This window comes from Maniola jurtina, chromosome 3 (assembly GCF_905333055.1).
Source record: "Maniola jurtina chromosome 3, ilManJurt1.1, whole genome shotgun sequence".
Taxonomy (NCBI): Eukaryota; Metazoa; Arthropoda; class Insecta; order Lepidoptera; family Nymphalidae; genus Maniola; species Maniola jurtina.
In genome coordinates, this window is record NC_060031.1 from 11,035,025 (window position 1) to 11,052,127 (window position 17,103).

At 34.4% G+C, this 17,103-nt stretch overlaps 1 protein-coding gene across 1 annotated transcript; it reads right to left on the reverse strand.

Moving 5' to 3' along the window:
* Positions 1 to 595: 595 nt before the first annotated feature.
* On the reverse strand, positions 596 to 15,852 carry LOC123881225 (telomere-associated protein RIF1). The gene is made up of 12 exons (XM_045929923.1): positions 15,726 to 15,852; positions 14,152 to 14,404; positions 13,517 to 13,756; positions 12,370 to 12,623; positions 10,851 to 11,625; positions 10,269 to 10,438; positions 9,166 to 9,382; positions 8,702 to 8,882; positions 7,216 to 7,436; positions 3,700 to 6,789; positions 2,838 to 3,629; positions 596 to 2,451 (listed from the first exon to the last, which is right to left on the reverse strand). The coding sequence occupies exons 2-12, from the start codon at positions 14,386 to 14,388 to the stop codon at positions 2,221 to 2,223; spliced, it is 6,408 nt and encodes a 2,135-aa protein (XP_045785879.1). The 5' UTR covers positions 14,389 to 14,404; positions 15,726 to 15,852; the 3' UTR covers positions 596 to 2,220.
* Positions 15,853 to 17,103: the final 1,251 nt, after the last annotated feature.

The window sequence follows — 17,103 nt, forward strand, 5'->3', positions numbered from 1 at the left end:
AAAAAAAACCGGCCAAGTCCAAGTCAGACTCGCGCACTGAGGGTTCCGTACTCGAGTATTTTTTCCAACATTTTGCACGATAAATCAAAAACTATTATGCATAAAAATAAATAAAAATCTGTTTTAGAATGTACAGGTAAAGCCCTTTCACATGATACCCCACCTGGTATAGTTATCTTACTTTGAAAATTAAAACATATTTTAATTTTTTTTTAAATGATGTGACCACAAATTCGCGGTTTTCAGATTTATTCATGTACTTGTGCAATAAGACCTACCTACCTGCCAAATTTTATGATTAGCATAAATCTCTCGTTTTAACTGAAACTTTAGTCTAAGCAAAGTCAAAATACGCTCTATAGATCTCGGCCTAAAGGGAACCCTTATTAGGACCACTTTGTTGTCTTTCCGCTTATCGTGTCTGTCAAGAAAACCTATAAAAATAACCAAAAAAAAATAAAATGTGTTCACGAAAAAATTAATGTAAAAATATTTTGTGCGGGACCCTTCGTGCGCGAGTGAGACTCGCATTTAACCGGTTTTTTAATTGTTAGTTTGTTGAAAGTTAAACATGTTATTAATAAAACACTTCGAAAAAAAGTCAATTATAAAATTTATTTACATAAGTAATTTAACAATCATAATCAGTCTCAGTTTTTCTCAACTAGTGTGAAATAATTAGATTATCATAATAATCAACTCCTAAAACTCTTTCGTTCAATTTCTGCACATGCTAGAAACCTTTAGCTTTAAGTCAAAACTTCGGCCCCTTTTTGGGTGAAGCCGAAGATTTGGCCGAAGGTGGTTTCCGTATCTCCTGAGAAAAAGGAACCCTTATAGGATCACTTTGTCTGTCTGTCTACATTTCATGATTTTAGTCAACGGGAAGTACCATATAATTTTTTCTTAACAGACACGACAGACGGACAAACATACAGACAGACAACGAAGTGATCCTATAAGGGTTCCTTTTTTCCTGTTGATGTACGTAATCCTAAAACCAGATCTTAGGCGGGCTTGTGTACTATTTTTTAGTCTATGACCTGCATAAACCTCCATGTTGCAACATTCAGATTGGACTACTTGTCTGCGATCAGTAAAGGCGAGATCTTTGAGTTGAGTTTGCTCAGACTTAAGACACTGTTAAAACGAGACAGTGTTATACCGCTGGCATAAGTCTGTCTCGTTTTAAGTCAAACTTAAGTCTAAGCAAAGTCCAAAGTGCGCTCTATAGGTTTCAATTTTCAACTTTAGTACTGTATAAAACATCACTATCTACCGTCGCAACTAGTCGCATGTCATATTCACACACATCTTAAAACTATTGAAAATTGAGATACAATAAATAAAACTGAATACAATAAAAAAAGCATGTACACTGTACAGTTTGTCTAGTGAAAGCCGAGTGAAAAATGGTATCAAATTGAAAAAAAAAAAAAGAAATGGTATCAAATTGAAAATGGTTGTGTCCGTGTTTAAAATATAACAATAAAAGTATTTTATACTTTGAATTTTTTTAATATTTTGATTGTAAATACGACTCAGCAGTATGCTGATTGCTTGCATATCAATTTAATTATTCTATGCATTAATACTGTTTTTTGCTATGGAGGGTCACACAACAGAAAACATAGGATTTTAAACTGGACTTAGCATACAATAATGATAAGATTTTTTGTAAAATTAAATAATGTTTCAGATTATGTCATTGATGCCAAGTGATTTCTATTCTCGTGTAATATGTACAAGTATAATATTGATAGTTATAATACATACAATTAATTAGATTCCACATAGTAAACTGTTACATTGATAGACCAGCGAGTGATTCCCTAAATCAGTGTTCAACATTGAATGACAGCCACCAAGCTGATTAGACATTGGTTAGTTCTACATTGCTGCTTCGCCTATGCTCTATTAAAATAACTTTTCATAGAAAACCTTCAATGGATTAAAAATAAATGTCAAATGAGCTTTGTGGCTATCATTCACTGTCGAACACTTAACGAAAGCTATACATAATTAACAAATGGTTATGTAATGTTCGGTTTAAAAACAAAAATCACGCTGTATTTCACAAACAAAACAATAATTTTCTCAATCATGCTAAGTAGCCCGTGTGCGAGGGAGACAGGGAGACTTCATGATATTTTATTCATAGGTACTATACGTAATGTTTGGATTAGTTGTACATACCAACTTATAATATATAAGTATAGACTACGCATCATAAACCATTTTTAACAAACTACTGCAAAACAGTATCAAATCTTTATGTTCAAACCTTTCCACTAGATGATCTTGCAGAATCGATAATACGTGTTTACCATCCCCACTGCTGCTCTTATCCAGTAATATTTTGATTAATACATCATTTGGTAAGTTTTCAAGAATTTTCTTTTTGGATATCTCATCCATAGTTTCAGATAATCTTTCAACAAAATCGGGTCTCTGAAAAGATATATGCACTTTATTAGTGTGTATCACCTAAATTCGCACTCTACTACCAAGTTAGGTTCGAATTGATCTAGTTTGTACTCGAGCCTGGGTCCTCCCATATATGCGGTAACACCATTGCACCAACAGACTAATAAATCAATCAATCAATCCATCAATTTATTGCTTTGATTTGAGTTAAAATACATTGGTCTTGATCTAAGCAAAAAGTACAGCCAAATTTAGCCTCACGGTACGCAATATTACACAATTACAGTAATAAAATAGAATAAAAATGAAATATAAATGTCTAATAATAAAATGTTAAGAAAGAGAATTGTAACAATCACTATGTTTTATATCTATTGCAGTTGATTTATGTATGTCATTAATTTACCCACCTCTGATAAACATTCAGTTATAATATCTGTCGTTGATTTGCTTCCTGTTTCATTAGTTTGTGCAAAGCTATGTGACATCACAGCTTCATCTGTCTGAGAACTGGCTAATGCGACTGAAACACTATCAGTCTGTGTTTCAGTACTTTCTAATGTAGTACTGTCTGTTTGAACTTCTATACTTTTTCTGGCTTCCAGAACAGTCGATTCGCTCATCGCCGCTTCGACCGTCGGAGTAATTTCCTCACTCGCTTGCTTGAGCTTCGACAAATATTCATTTAAAACTTTCTTAGCGATCTGGACTTTAGGTGCTTTGATGCAAAGTCTATTAACTTCGAGCTCAGTCATTTTTGCCAAGTCCCCTATAGTTTCTACCTTTCCTTCGAACTTCTTAACAAGCAACGCTTTCATCGCGGGCGACGATAACTCCGCAGCTATATTATCTATAAGATCTTCACAATCCTCTAGTTCTTTACAAATTGGATCCGTATCATTCAAATCACTGGTTTTTATTATTTCAAGTACAGGCGTTTCATCTAGAGAGCTCATTTCCGTGTCTTCGGTCATAGTCTCGGGAGCCCCGGTAAAACTCTCTACCGCTTTAGTTAATACGCAATCTAATTTGAATGCGTTTTCTAATCTTCTGGGTGATTTGGCAGCTGTTTGTGCTCGCGTCTGCCTCTCTAGGCGTTTAGTTGCAGAATTTTGTGGAGACCGAATACTGATAGGTTCAATATACTTTTTAACGCAAATAGTCGTAGATACCGGTGGGTCGTGGAAGCTCACACGTTTTCTCTGAAACAACAAAAGATAGTAAGCAAATTGTGTTAAAACATAACGAGATTTTCATATGGCAAACACTCACTTTACTCGCCGGTGATGCGGTGGTTTCGTCTGTAATGTCGATTAACTTCCTCTTCAAAATTGGCCCGGAAGGACTGCAATCAGTAGTGGGCAAAGTTCTTTTGAATTTGAGGAAACTTTCGCTGTCCTCGGTATCATCGGAAGTGTTAATATTTTCACTATTAGAAACAGAACTATTATAAAGAATTCTCAAATTACGTTTCGCGGATGTATTCAAAGATGGACTTCGTTTAGCCTCTTCGGGGTCTGTATGTTTTTCGGAAGCCATGATTGGTTGTAATCTATCTGGGACGCACAGTCCTAGCATTTGGGCAGCCCTGCCGCCGGAACGCATCTGGGGTCTATTTTTCTTTAAAGACAAAGACGAACTGGGACTTCCACTTTTGACACTGACTTCCTCTCGCGGCGGAGATTGGTCTCGCTTATCAGGCGACACTTTGTCTTCCGTAAATATTTCTGGAGATTCACAAATTTCAAACGGTTGTCCATTACTTTGTACAGGTGATGTCAGATTTATCACTACGTAATCGGTACTCGTTTCGGGCGATGGAGATTTCTCATCTCGAACCGGGCTCATTGATTTTATAGGCGATATTTGTAATGTGTTATTCAGAAAGTCTTTTTTTCTTTGCTCATTATTACACGCTGTGTTCGAATCCTCTTTTTCTACTTCTATTAATATTGACTCGGACAAAGTTTTTGTTACATCTTCAGCAGTTGTCATTAGGGATGCATTAGTCTCATTGTCCTCTATTACAATTATTTCTGCACTTTCACTATTTATTTTGTTAGATTCAGGAATGTCTGTGATTTGTGTGTTCTGATCTGAATCAAATGTGCCTGTTTTTACAGTATATGTTTCTAAGAACATGTTGGGGTCCACTGGTTCCGTATCGGCATCAGCCGTATTTTGTGTATATGGTTCTATAACGACCTCAGAAATTACAAGAATTGGAGGATCTTTGTTTTCACTAAAAACATCCACTGCATTATAATCTATTGGTTGAGTGTCCATTTCCTCTGTTAGATTGATTAAATTGGTCTTGTTGCAAGGCAATTCAATATCACTGTTATTTTCCATATTTGTTAGATCTATGCTGATTTGATCATCTATCAAATTTTGTGTATCTGTTTCAGCTGAGCCTTCTGCATGTTGTATGGGTTCTAATACGACAACGGCTTTTTTAATTTCAAGAGGTTTTGAAGATTTCACAGATATCGTAGTCACAGCTGAATCCTGGGAACTTTCAATAAAATCCTGTGATGCGCAAATGTCTTCAGAGTTCGGAGTATCCTTAATGGAAATAGATTTTTCTTTTGTTTTATTTTCCGCTTTGCGTGTACCTTTTCTTTTAAACTTATTACTATCCGGATCAAACGACAGACGTTTTCGTTTAAGTGGAGAGTTTAAGACGGGTTTTCTCGTTGATCGTTTTTCAGACTGAACTTTCAAAAACGGATGCCCTTCGACCATGTCGATTGCCAGTTGACTTTCTATACGCGATTTCTTCCTGTTTGACTTTTTACTTGAACATGCCTGCTTTTCTATCACTTTATCTGTTACTTTAGGCGTAGAGACAGCAACAGTGTTATCATCAGAACATGTCTTTTCTTCAGCTTTTTCCTTTACTGTTTCTATTTTATCACTTGATATATATACCTTGCTATTATCAGTTTTATAAGGGCATGGTTTCTCTTCTATTGTTTCTTTCTTTTTGAAATACATAGTTGCAGGTAGGGCATTACTTTTACTTTCATCTTTTTTAGAGCATTTTTTTATAGCATCATTTGTAAGATTTAAATTTTCTGTTACTACAAAACAATTGGTCATTGTTACTTTTCCTCCTAATTCATCATTTTCATGACGTTCTACTGCATTTATATCACTTTTAACCACTGCAGAGTTTTCAATAGTATTGTCCACATCTTTTGCTTTATCATTGTCATCATCTTTTTTATCTTTATCATCTTTTGCTTTATAATCAACTGTCTTGTCGTCTTTCACAGTGTCCATTTTAGTATTAATTTGATTTTCAGTTATTTCGATATCGGTTTGTGAATCGCTGCTATTTAATGAATGCCGTTTTTTTGTCAGTGAGAGTAATTCTACATCGTCAAACTTTTTAGGTTTTCTTTTCACTCGTGATGGTCTTTCTGGATTAATTTGCGAAGGAGTAGAGATTATTGAGTTACTTAAAGGCTTGACTTTTGAAACTATAGGAGTTTTCAAAATATTTACTGTAACATCTGTACATTCTTGATCTAAATTAGACCTTTCTGTCAAATTCCGCACATTACGTAAAACACGATCTTTCAATGCCATACGCGGAGATTTAACATCCTTAACAGTACTTTGGACATTATTTATCTTATCATTTTCAGATTTGTCATTATTAATGTTAAATTTTTCTTTACTAGGTTCTGTGTTTTGTGTTACATCTGTTACAGGTTTGGAGGAGACATTTTCTGTTATTTTTGGAAAAAAGTTAGGTATATTTTTAAGTATCACAGAAACATCTTCATTTGCTGATTTACTCGATGTGGTACTTGTGTCTTGTGAATCTGTTTTCCAAGTTGTTAGCTTAAACTCATCTTGTGACTGAGACAGATCCTGATACATGGCTGGTATATCTTCTCTCTTTCTTTGCAGCTTTTCTTTCTGATTCTCTGTTAATTTTCTAGGGTTAAATTTCCAGTTTGATTTGACAACAACATACTCTTCTCCATTTTCTATAACAGTACTTGTTATACTAGCTTCCTTTTTGGATTTCTTTACAGCCTTACCACTTGGGGTAGGAAATTTTTTTGAATCTTCATTTTGTTTAGGGGTTAGACTTTCTAAATTAGGCACTTCATTAATTTCAAATGCTTGGACAACTTCCTCCACAGTATTGTAAGCAAGATTTTTATTTACAGATGTCTTATAAATGGCGAGAATGTGGCTATGTAATAATTTGTCATTTTTAAGATATGGTGCACACTCTTTTAATTGATCCGCTAAATAAATTTTTAGTCTAGAGTACAAATCCAACTTGAAGAAGGATTCTAATGAATTGAAGATATTATTGATATCTTTAAGGAGATCACTTTCCTGGAACAAAGAGGACAATTCAAAGATTTGGATTATAATTTTTTTTTATCCCAATAATAATTAGCCCTAGACTGCTATCTGATCTGGTGGCAAGCGATGATGCAGTCTAAGATGAAAGCAAGCTAATATGGCAGGGGCGTGGCAGTTTGATTAACCCATACCCTTGATGCGTTTCTATGCAACATCGCACTGGAACGCTAAATCGCTGGCAGCACAGCTTTGTAGGTAAGGTGGTAGCTGCCCATGGCCAAAGCCTCCCACCAGACCAGATCTTTGTAGATTCCCAAATTGCCTCTGTCTAGAGTCGAACACAGGACCATCCACTTATAAGAACTCAGCGCTTACTCCTGCGCCAGGGAAGGCATCTTAAAATATTAATAATAATTAATTATTACTGAATTAATATTTAAACTAATTAATACTTACATTTTCAGGTTGTTCTTGAAATACCACTTTACATATTTTCAATATGTTGTTAATAATAAACATTACAGTTTCTGCTACAGGTACATTTATGTTTTTAATCAAAGCAGTTAGTGTATGAACTATAATACCAGAAAGCGATGGAAGTATTAATTTTATTTGTGTTTCATTAACTTCACTGGTCAGTTGAAGAATCAACTCCACCTCTTTATCGAAATCAGTATCTGAAAAAAATATTAACCATAGTTATTATGCATCAGGTTTTCAACTGTAATAAATCCATAAACAAATTTTTGAGCAATATCATATTACTAAAGATTCGTCAAATTTCTACCAAGGTGGTAAGCTGTACCCAAGTTGCCACAATTCATAAATATTTTGTTCAATACTTCAATTAATTTCTGCTTATATCTTGAAATCAGAAATTTTTATTTCTACAAGAACATATTGATGATTAAACTAAGCTATTGCATTAAAAACTCCATAATATAACAATATGTTGAATACATTAGTTTAATTAAATAAGTTATGTAATTTAATTTTCATTTTTAATGAAGTCACAAATGCAACAATTTAGTTGTAAATCCTTATTGTCTCACTGAGTTTACAATGGTCATTAGATAAGAGCTATTGCCACCAAGATTTCAGTGAGCGGGTCTTGGGTAGAGTCTGAAGCTTATTCCACTGTCGGTAGAGTGATTTCAGCACGCCTTTCTAATCATTTATTGCTCATTGCATACTACATCAAATTCCAAGCCAATAATGGAGTGTAAGTTTTAAGAGTCCATTTAGAAATTCTATGTTTCGCTGTCAAAAATGACCAATCAAATCAAATATGACAGATATAAATCTATTTATATTACACGCTCTATGTAGTACAAGACGAGACATTCCGAACAATAGTTATTTGTGTCACGAGGGGCCAAAATGATATTGTGTTCCTCGAGGGCGTTATTTTGAATTCAGTGCTAAGTGAAGGATTCTAAAATAGAATCCTGAGCGTAGCGAGGAATTCACTATACCTACGCCTTACGAGAAAAATATTTTGGCTCCAAGTGAAACACTATTTTTCATAACCAACTATGAGAAAAAACAAAATACTATAGCATGAACACGGCTCAATCAGCGAGAGAAAATTCAAACTCCCATAAGAACAAAATAGAATTATGTACCCGCCAGCCATTAATGTCTATATTCGTTTTTCGAATAGTCATGATGAAAAAATGCAACTCGCTGCAACTCGTTTTTGCTTACAACTTGATTTCCAGTGTCATACTAATTTTGATAGCTTTTTTGGTTAAAATATCTCTTTTATAATGAACTAATTTAATTTACTTCAATGATTACAAGCCAAAAAATAGAAAATCCCCAAAAGACGAATTTAAAACTTACACTCTTACTATTCGTATTTTTGCTGCCATATTTTATTCAACCTATAAAGAATCTGGACGTAATATAGGCTAATTAAAAAAAGGTTGTATATACTAACCTCCTTGCAGTAGTTTGTTCTCCAGCACAGCAATTGTAGCGTTCAAAACGAACACACAAGATGAATGTTTAACACCATGGGTCATTAATGCTTTGATAATGTCTTTATTAATTGATTTTATTTGTTTATTCGAACTTATGGTTTTGTATAGGTTGAGCCAAGCTGACGTCGATTCTACTTTCTAAAACAATGAAAATATAATTTTAAATATGTATTTATTTTTTCGAAGACCTTGGGTAAGTATGTCTTTTATTTCTGTTTTATATTTAGTATTGAAGGTGTGTCGAAAGACCTTTATGGTGCATTGCTGTGTGATCGGCTGTAACAGTCATAGCAAGCGCAAATTAAGAAACAAACCTTTCAATTGTAAGTATGATTTGTTTGTTATTTTGACCCTATTGGGTATACGCGTCTGACAAATCCATTGATTCTTTATCTGAGTCTGTGTTATTGTGTATACTTACGTTAGCAAAATTGTTCATAAAGTTGAACGGCCACAGGAACATCTTAGCGAGCAGGCGCGGACACGCGCTGTACACACGCCAACCGATGGCCTCAGCCAGCGCCGTCCACAGCAACACGCCGTTTGACGTCAACGTCATCAACAACAATTCCACTGTGTTGCTTGATGTCTTAACAGCATAGTCTACCATCAATTTGATACTTTCTAGCGCAGTTACCCTGCAATAGAAGAAATTTGTTTTATATCATAATGGAGCTAGTTCAATAGGGATGATGACTACCAGTCAAATCAGTGACTTTTTATCAAACATCAAAACACACTCTTAGTAAGGGAGTTAGCTAGGGAGGGAGGCGCCATAAAACAAAATTGAAACTGATTGAAACTAAACTGACAGATCCATTAAAAATAGGATTATCTTCTTCAATTCTTCTCTAAGAAAAAATGTGCGATCTCTGGAAATGGATATACCTTTAGAGTAGAGTTTAGACATGTCAATGTAGTTTTGCTTAAAGATTGGCGTCGTTCTTTTTTTCTCAAAGCTAAATTTAGAGTATCTGCATCTTTTTATTATTAATACTGCTAAAAAGGACGGAAAATTAATTTTAAATTAAAGACTCTAAATACTCTTCTCTTAAGTTGCTTTCTTTTAATTATAATTCTCGTTTAATTCAAGTAAACCTGCGCGACTGTGCCTGTTTTAACAAGGTTTGACCCTTTTGAATTAAATTAAGTTTGTCTGTCCTTCTCTTATTACATTGGTAAGGAAAGATGCAAATATTTTAGTGGTGATCAGAATCATATATGAATTTCCACTTATGGTGGAACTTTTCTTATCACACAAGTGTTTTTGATAAAAGACTGGATCCGGACCGGACCATCCGGTGAGATTGTAACTTGCTACAAATAAAAATTATTAATCAGATACCAGTTATTACACATATAGTATGCGACGGGTCGGCATCGTGAACGTGGTATGAGGCGGAGGGAAGCCCCGCAGAGCAGCACAGCTCCAGCGCTAACTCTATGCGGGATAGCGCGGGTATGGGGGGTGTCCCCCGCCTCATACCCCGATTGCCATGTCGACCTGTCGCGTACTATACATACCTATCTTCTAAGCTGTCAAGTGGCAGTTTATTGAGTACTGCAAAAATTTTGTGAACTGGTGCGTTTTGTTCATCATTTGACTTCAACAATGGCTGAATTTCCTCATCCCTGTCGAACAATGTTGGTATTAATACATTCACTATAGCCCCCATCAGCCGATTGTCACAGTCCTGTAAATAATGAAAATAACACTTTTTTAGAATTTCTTTGTTGTCTGCCAGTTTGTCGTGTCTGTCGAGAAAACTTACAGGATGCTTCCCATTCAGCTAGAATCATGAAATTTGGCAGATAGGTAGATCTTATAGCACAAGTAAAGGGAAAATTTCCAAAAATCGTAAATTATGGTTACATCAAAAAAATACCAAAATGTGTCTGCATGTAACATTTTTAAGGGAAACAACTCAACTCATTTCGAAATATGGCATGGTATACATTTTTAGAAACAACATTAAAATTAAATTACAGGTTAGATATTATAAATTATGCCAAAATAATAAATAATTATTCAACATTTCATTCAAATGGTGTACATTTGCCAATGTCATCAGTAAGTATTTGTGAACAATAAAAGAAAAAAAATACCTGTGTCAATCCATCCAACAATATTAATGCCTCGTTAAAAAGATCTCGTCTAATATTGTTCTCTGGCAATTCGCCGATTGTCATAATAAAAGACTTCCAAATACACTTGATGTGTTGCTCAGTAAAATCACCACTTTGCTCCACGCATATCCTTATAGCACTGCTGATGGAATGAATCCAGTCTTTATAATGATTTACCAGTAGCTTTGTATTCAACAACTTCACCTTCAATCTAGGCATAGCCACGCATCCTTCGCATTGAGAATGTCCAATTACATTGATAAATGCTTGTACACACATAACTTTTGTTTTAGCAGAAATCTTTCCTGGTACTAGCAGATGACCTCCTGGTTTACCAAAACAGAATGTCAAGAACGGTATCACAACTATTTCTAAGAATTTATCTAGCTTTGCTTCAAAACTGGTAATCAAATACCACCATGTTTTCAATTTGGCTAAAGCTGTTTCTTCTACCTTTGCATTATTTGCTGTAAGAGGTACCATTAATAGTTTCAACCTTTTGTTCAAGAGCGCTTCACTTGGCTCTTTTGAGAAGTTGTCTATTAAAGCATTCCAGCAAAGAAAAGCTCTACATCGGTTTTTAACATCCAATTTAAAAGCTGTCTCTACACAAGGGAGCAATGTATTAATTGGACTCGCAGTTGTATTATTACATTTTGTTATTTGACTTTTTAATAATTTGATGAAAACAATCCATAGTCTATGCCAATAGTTACTGCGATTTTCTAAAAGGCTTTTCACTAATGCTGGATACCTAAAACATTCATAGGAATCTTGAGGTAAATGTAATTTGTACATCTTTCATAACAAATTCTTAATTAATATGAAACTACACACTTTGACTTTATGAGAAATGTTATAATTTATAACTAAATAATATATCCAAATGACACTCATTATAATTTGTTGTTTTAGATGAGTCTAATTTTAAACCTATTTGTGTAGTATAATAATATACTTTTCGTATGACAACCTTTCTCATAAAGAAAAAAAACCGACCAAGTGCGAGTCAGACTCGCGCACCGAGGGTTCCGTACTCCGGTATTTTCTTGTCATTTTGCATGATAAATCAAAAACTATTATGCATAAAAATAAATAAAAATCTGTTCTAGAATGTACAGGTAAAGCCCTTTCATGTGATACCCCGCTTGGTATAGTTATCTTACTTTGAAAATTGAAAATACTAATTATTTGTTCATGAACACATATTTTTTTTGTGATGTAACCACAAATTCAGTTTTCGGATTTTTTAACTTATTTGTGCTATAAGACCTATCCACCTGCCAAATTTCCTGATTCTAGGTCAGCAGGAAGTACCCTATAGGACCTATAGGTTTTCTTGACAGACATGACAGATGGGACAGATGGACAGATGGACAGACGAACAGACAGACAACAACGTGATCCTATAAGGGTTCCGTTTTTCCTTTTGAGGTATGGTACCCTAAAAAGATGTAAAATAGCCTAATACAGTCATGTACACAACTTTTCAAATTACCTTGTTGGTGTATGAATATTTACTAAAATCTCTAGCCAACTTGAATTCTTCGCATATTCAAATTTAACAAGTTCATCAGTCAACAGTTCTAATGCCTCCAATAAATTCAGCACTGTGTCACTAGTATTAGTAACTGACTCTCCAACCACAAGTGGTATAACTCGTGTGAACCAAATATTAATTCCATCTTTTACGAATGTTTCCTTTGTATCAGGTGGCAATATTCGGAGAAGTCTTGCTACAATGTGTATTGGCTGGGAATAATTAATAAACAATTTAGTACTCATAGAAGTCCTGATTCCTGGTTTGGTCCTGATTCTGAGCGCAACTAAAATTTAGAGTTTTAGCATCTCTTTCTTACCAATGGAATAAGAAAAGGACAGACAAACCTCATGGCTTTAGCTGCCAGTCGCGAGCCTATTGTTTAAATTTGTAGCGTGCACTAAAAAGTGTCTTAAAATTAAAAATTCATGGTCTGTCCTTTTATAGCAATATTAAAAAGAAAAAGATGCAGATACTCTAAATTTAGTTTAGAGGAAAAAAAGAGAACTAACGCCATTCTCATAATATACATTTTATCCATCAAAATGGTGGAATCTAGCAGAAAAATCGTGGGGATTTTCTCAAGCTGGTTTTATACTTAAACAAATTGATACTAATAATATTAATGTAAAAGTGCTTTTCAGAGCTTATCGATTCAAATGATTTTGACGAAGTTTGGAAGAGATAGCTTGCATCCCAGAGACAGACATTGGCTACTTTTTATTCAGGAGAATCAGTTTAAAAAAAAACAGGATTAAAAACCCCTGCATCCACGCAGACGAAATTGCAGGCATCATATAGTAACAAAAATTTAATGATTTACTTTAACAGATACATGATATTTTACTCAAAGTTTTGAGTTTATTCCAATTATCTGCCATAAAACAATAACCTAGGTCGTATGCACGGAAAAATGTGTCCATCTATTCAGTATCCACCCTGGATCAGTCAATTAATTGCTTATTTTTTAGTCTGGGGTAGATGGACTCACATGCCTGAGTATAAACCCTGAGGTGACTGTTTAAGGGTGGATAAATGGAATAAGCCAATATTTTCAGTGTAACCCAGTTCTTATACTACAGTTCAGTACTATAAAAGAGCTTACCTGTATTCTGAGTTCAGCAGGTATTAAATCATCGCGCTGACAATATAGATTGATAAGCTTAAATATTTCATGAGAATGGCTAATGCATAGACCGATAATAGCTTCATCAGGGTAAGATAATAAAATCTCAAAGCACATTGTCTTCAGTGCTTCAAGTTTGAATTGTGCTGCCGTGTTAAGCACATTTAGTATTGCTAATGCTGAAGGTACAAGATTTGGTAGTGGTGTGCAAAGTCCATCCTAAAAAAAAATTTTTGTAAAAATATTAATATATCTATCACAGATGCAGGGCATCATCATATCGTCAGGGCGAAACGTGCGTCACGTGGTTTTGGGATATGTGTGGTGCTGCGCGGTTGTGGTACATATAGCTTGCTTAGTGGCTGGTTTTTCCTGCATGTTTATCAGTGGGAGGGCGAGCAGTACATATCCCATGCTGCATGTTGCACCATACGTTTGTTCCTTTTATGTCATGGAATTTCAAGAAATTGATCAGATTTATAAATCAAGTTTATAAATTAAGTCATAAGGTCACCCTCTGTTATGCTTACTAAATTATAATATTTTCTGTACTTTTATTTTGTCATATTATAATATGCAATAAAGTGGTTTAGGTAAATAAGTTATGAACTCACTTTGATTTTTTTCAATAGAGTTTTTACTATGTTTAGGACATGTGTGGTATATTTCCAGTCTTCTATCCTGTCTCTAAAGCATAGTAATAGTAGTTTTTCTGCTGTTGATGCTGTGATATGGTCCACTGAATTCAATGTGTCCAGTAAAGTCTGATAATTGCGAGCGTTGAGGCTGTAGTCCTCCAAATCGTCTAGCACCTGCTCAAGTTCACTCTCTGTTGTACAATCCTCAGGCATGACTTAAATATCAAACCTTAAATAAATGAAAAGGATTATTTAATAATTACATCACTACCCATATTTTACTTGATGCCTACAACTTCAATCATGTGGATTTAGTTTTTTAATATCCCATGGGGACTCTTTGATTTTCCAGGATATAAAGTAGCCAGCATAAAGTAGCAAAAAATCACATCAATCTGTTGTGAAGTGATTGAGGGACAAACCAATAAAGATAAACCAACAAACAAACACACTTTCACAATTATAATACGGCCAGTAATGTGCGTTTGTTTGTTGGTTTGCCTACAATGGAGCAACAGAATGATGCGATTTTTAGCATGGATATTGGCAAAGACCTGGAGAGTGACAGGGCACTTTTATGCCAAAAAATCAAAGAATTCTCACTGGATTTAAAAAATATATTTACTTAACAAAGAAAAATTTGTAAAACAATGAATCTAAGTGTAATTTAAAGTAAGTAGTCCTTAATAAGAAAGATGTATAGAAGCAATTTGCTTTGCATTTAGTCTTTTTGAGTTCTTGCTGGCTCAGTGGATCCTACTTTGCAAACCGTGAATGTCTTAACATATTTAGTTATCAGTGTGATGAGTTCACAGAAAATGTGAAAAAATGTATGTTTTTTTTTAAATTCTAAATAAGTAAGTATATCATAATTTTTGTACTATTATTGATAGGTGTAATGCTTTTGTTAGGAGTAGGTAATAGGTATAGCAAATAATCCAACAGGTAGGTTTTGAGCTAACAACCTGGTCTCCTAAACCTTTGAACTGTCAAGACTTGATTAGGTAAGTACAAGAAAAGTACCTAATAATGCAGACTGCAGATGATTGCTGAAGAGCCTCAGCACACACAAAGAAGCATAAAATTAGGTCCCAACATATTGCTCTTTTTTACACCATTTATTTTGTCACCCAAACTGAACCCTTAGAAATTTTAAATTGACCTTTACAGTAGATATTAAAGCATAGTGAATAGGATGACACTGTTTTTAGGTCTACTCTTTCGGATTTGATAGGTACCGATACTGTAGATTTACTACCAGGTTACCAGGCACCAAGTAATATCAGGTGCGAGGCTCTGAAGTTCGGATTAGGTTTCAGTAAAAACGATATGCCCAATTATAATGTTGAGTACACAATGGTATTTATCATGAAAGTATATCGATACAATGTACTTACCTGACGCTAAATAAACCGGTGTTGGTGTTAAACAATACCGGAAAATGGCGTCAGGCTAGTGGTTCAGCTATCAGTCAAACATCACCCAGGGGCATATTATTTCCCGTCGTCGTACTCTCTTAAAGCAAACTATATAATAATAAAAACGCTTACCTTCTTTCGAAAAATGAACCAAACCACCTTAGAATCATAAAAGGTTCTCTTTTTTAATTATTTTTGTCGCAAATCAAACAAATAAAAATTTATCTCACATAAATTATTGACATTTGACAATTGACATTCAAACAATTCTGGCGCGAATTGGGCGCGAAGATGGCGCGAACAGTAGAAACGGGTGAACGGGTAACATTAATATAGTAGGGGCGAATTTTAGGTTTACAATTAAATTATTTTTGTGTATAATTTGTGAATGAATTAGGTGTCTGATTTAAAGGATATTTAAATCGGACTTTTGTGCTATGATAAAGTTACCATATAGTTTTGGGTTTGTGAGCAGATAATTTTGATATTAAAAACCCAAGAATCGGTGAAACAATGTGGTTTTTAAAAGTTTGATAATGAAGGAGTTAAACCAGAACATAGAATTTTTTAAATGAATTTTTATACAGGTAGATATTTAAGAAAAACACACCATTCAGACAGTGAAGTTTTTAATTATTTTGTTGAATGCACAAAACGCAGTTTGTAATTGTTTTTTTATAGTTTGCCATTATTTCCACTAAGCCGTCGACTCACAAATATTTCACACGTTTACAATGTTACCCGTAACGATTGAACAATAACAGCAAAATTGTGGATATTTCATTGATTAATATAATGACGGAACAAAGTGTGTCACATTTTTTTTCATACTACCCTCTATTTGCCCTTGGTGGACTTTTATGCACATTAAAACATGCAATTTTGCACGCTTGTTTTACGAGACACACGTTGAAAATAATTGAGTCACGACTTCATGTACCTACATTCACACATCTGTGTCTGCAGTCAACCCAAAATATGGTGGATCCGTGTTCGATGCAGTGTTCATTTGGAAACGCCATATACCTAGTATTTTTCAAACAAGAGACTCAGCGCTTGTGTGAATTATGATATTGTGTTCTCAGGGTGTTCTCGTTCTCACTTTGGATGAAAATAATTTTAAGTGCTTAATGCTTGCAATTGAAATGAAAAGCAGAGTGTATAGCTCCGTCATAAAACCTCATAAACCCATTTTATACTCGACATAATAATACCCTCGCATTTGGTTCGAATGTTACGACTTCTATAAATAATTAATTATTGTTAAAGATAATTAAAATGCCCCGGAAACACTCTTAGTCCATCTGTAAGACACTTTAATCTATACTAATAAATAAAATTGGAGTGTCTGTCTGTAATTTCAAAATAACTACCTCATATTAAGCTCATATAGTTATTTGAACGATACCATAACTGAATCACACGTTTTTAAAATTTTTGTTTGTCTGTCTGTCTGTTTGAAAAGGCTAATCTTTGGAACGGCTGAATCGATTTTGACGGGACTTTTACA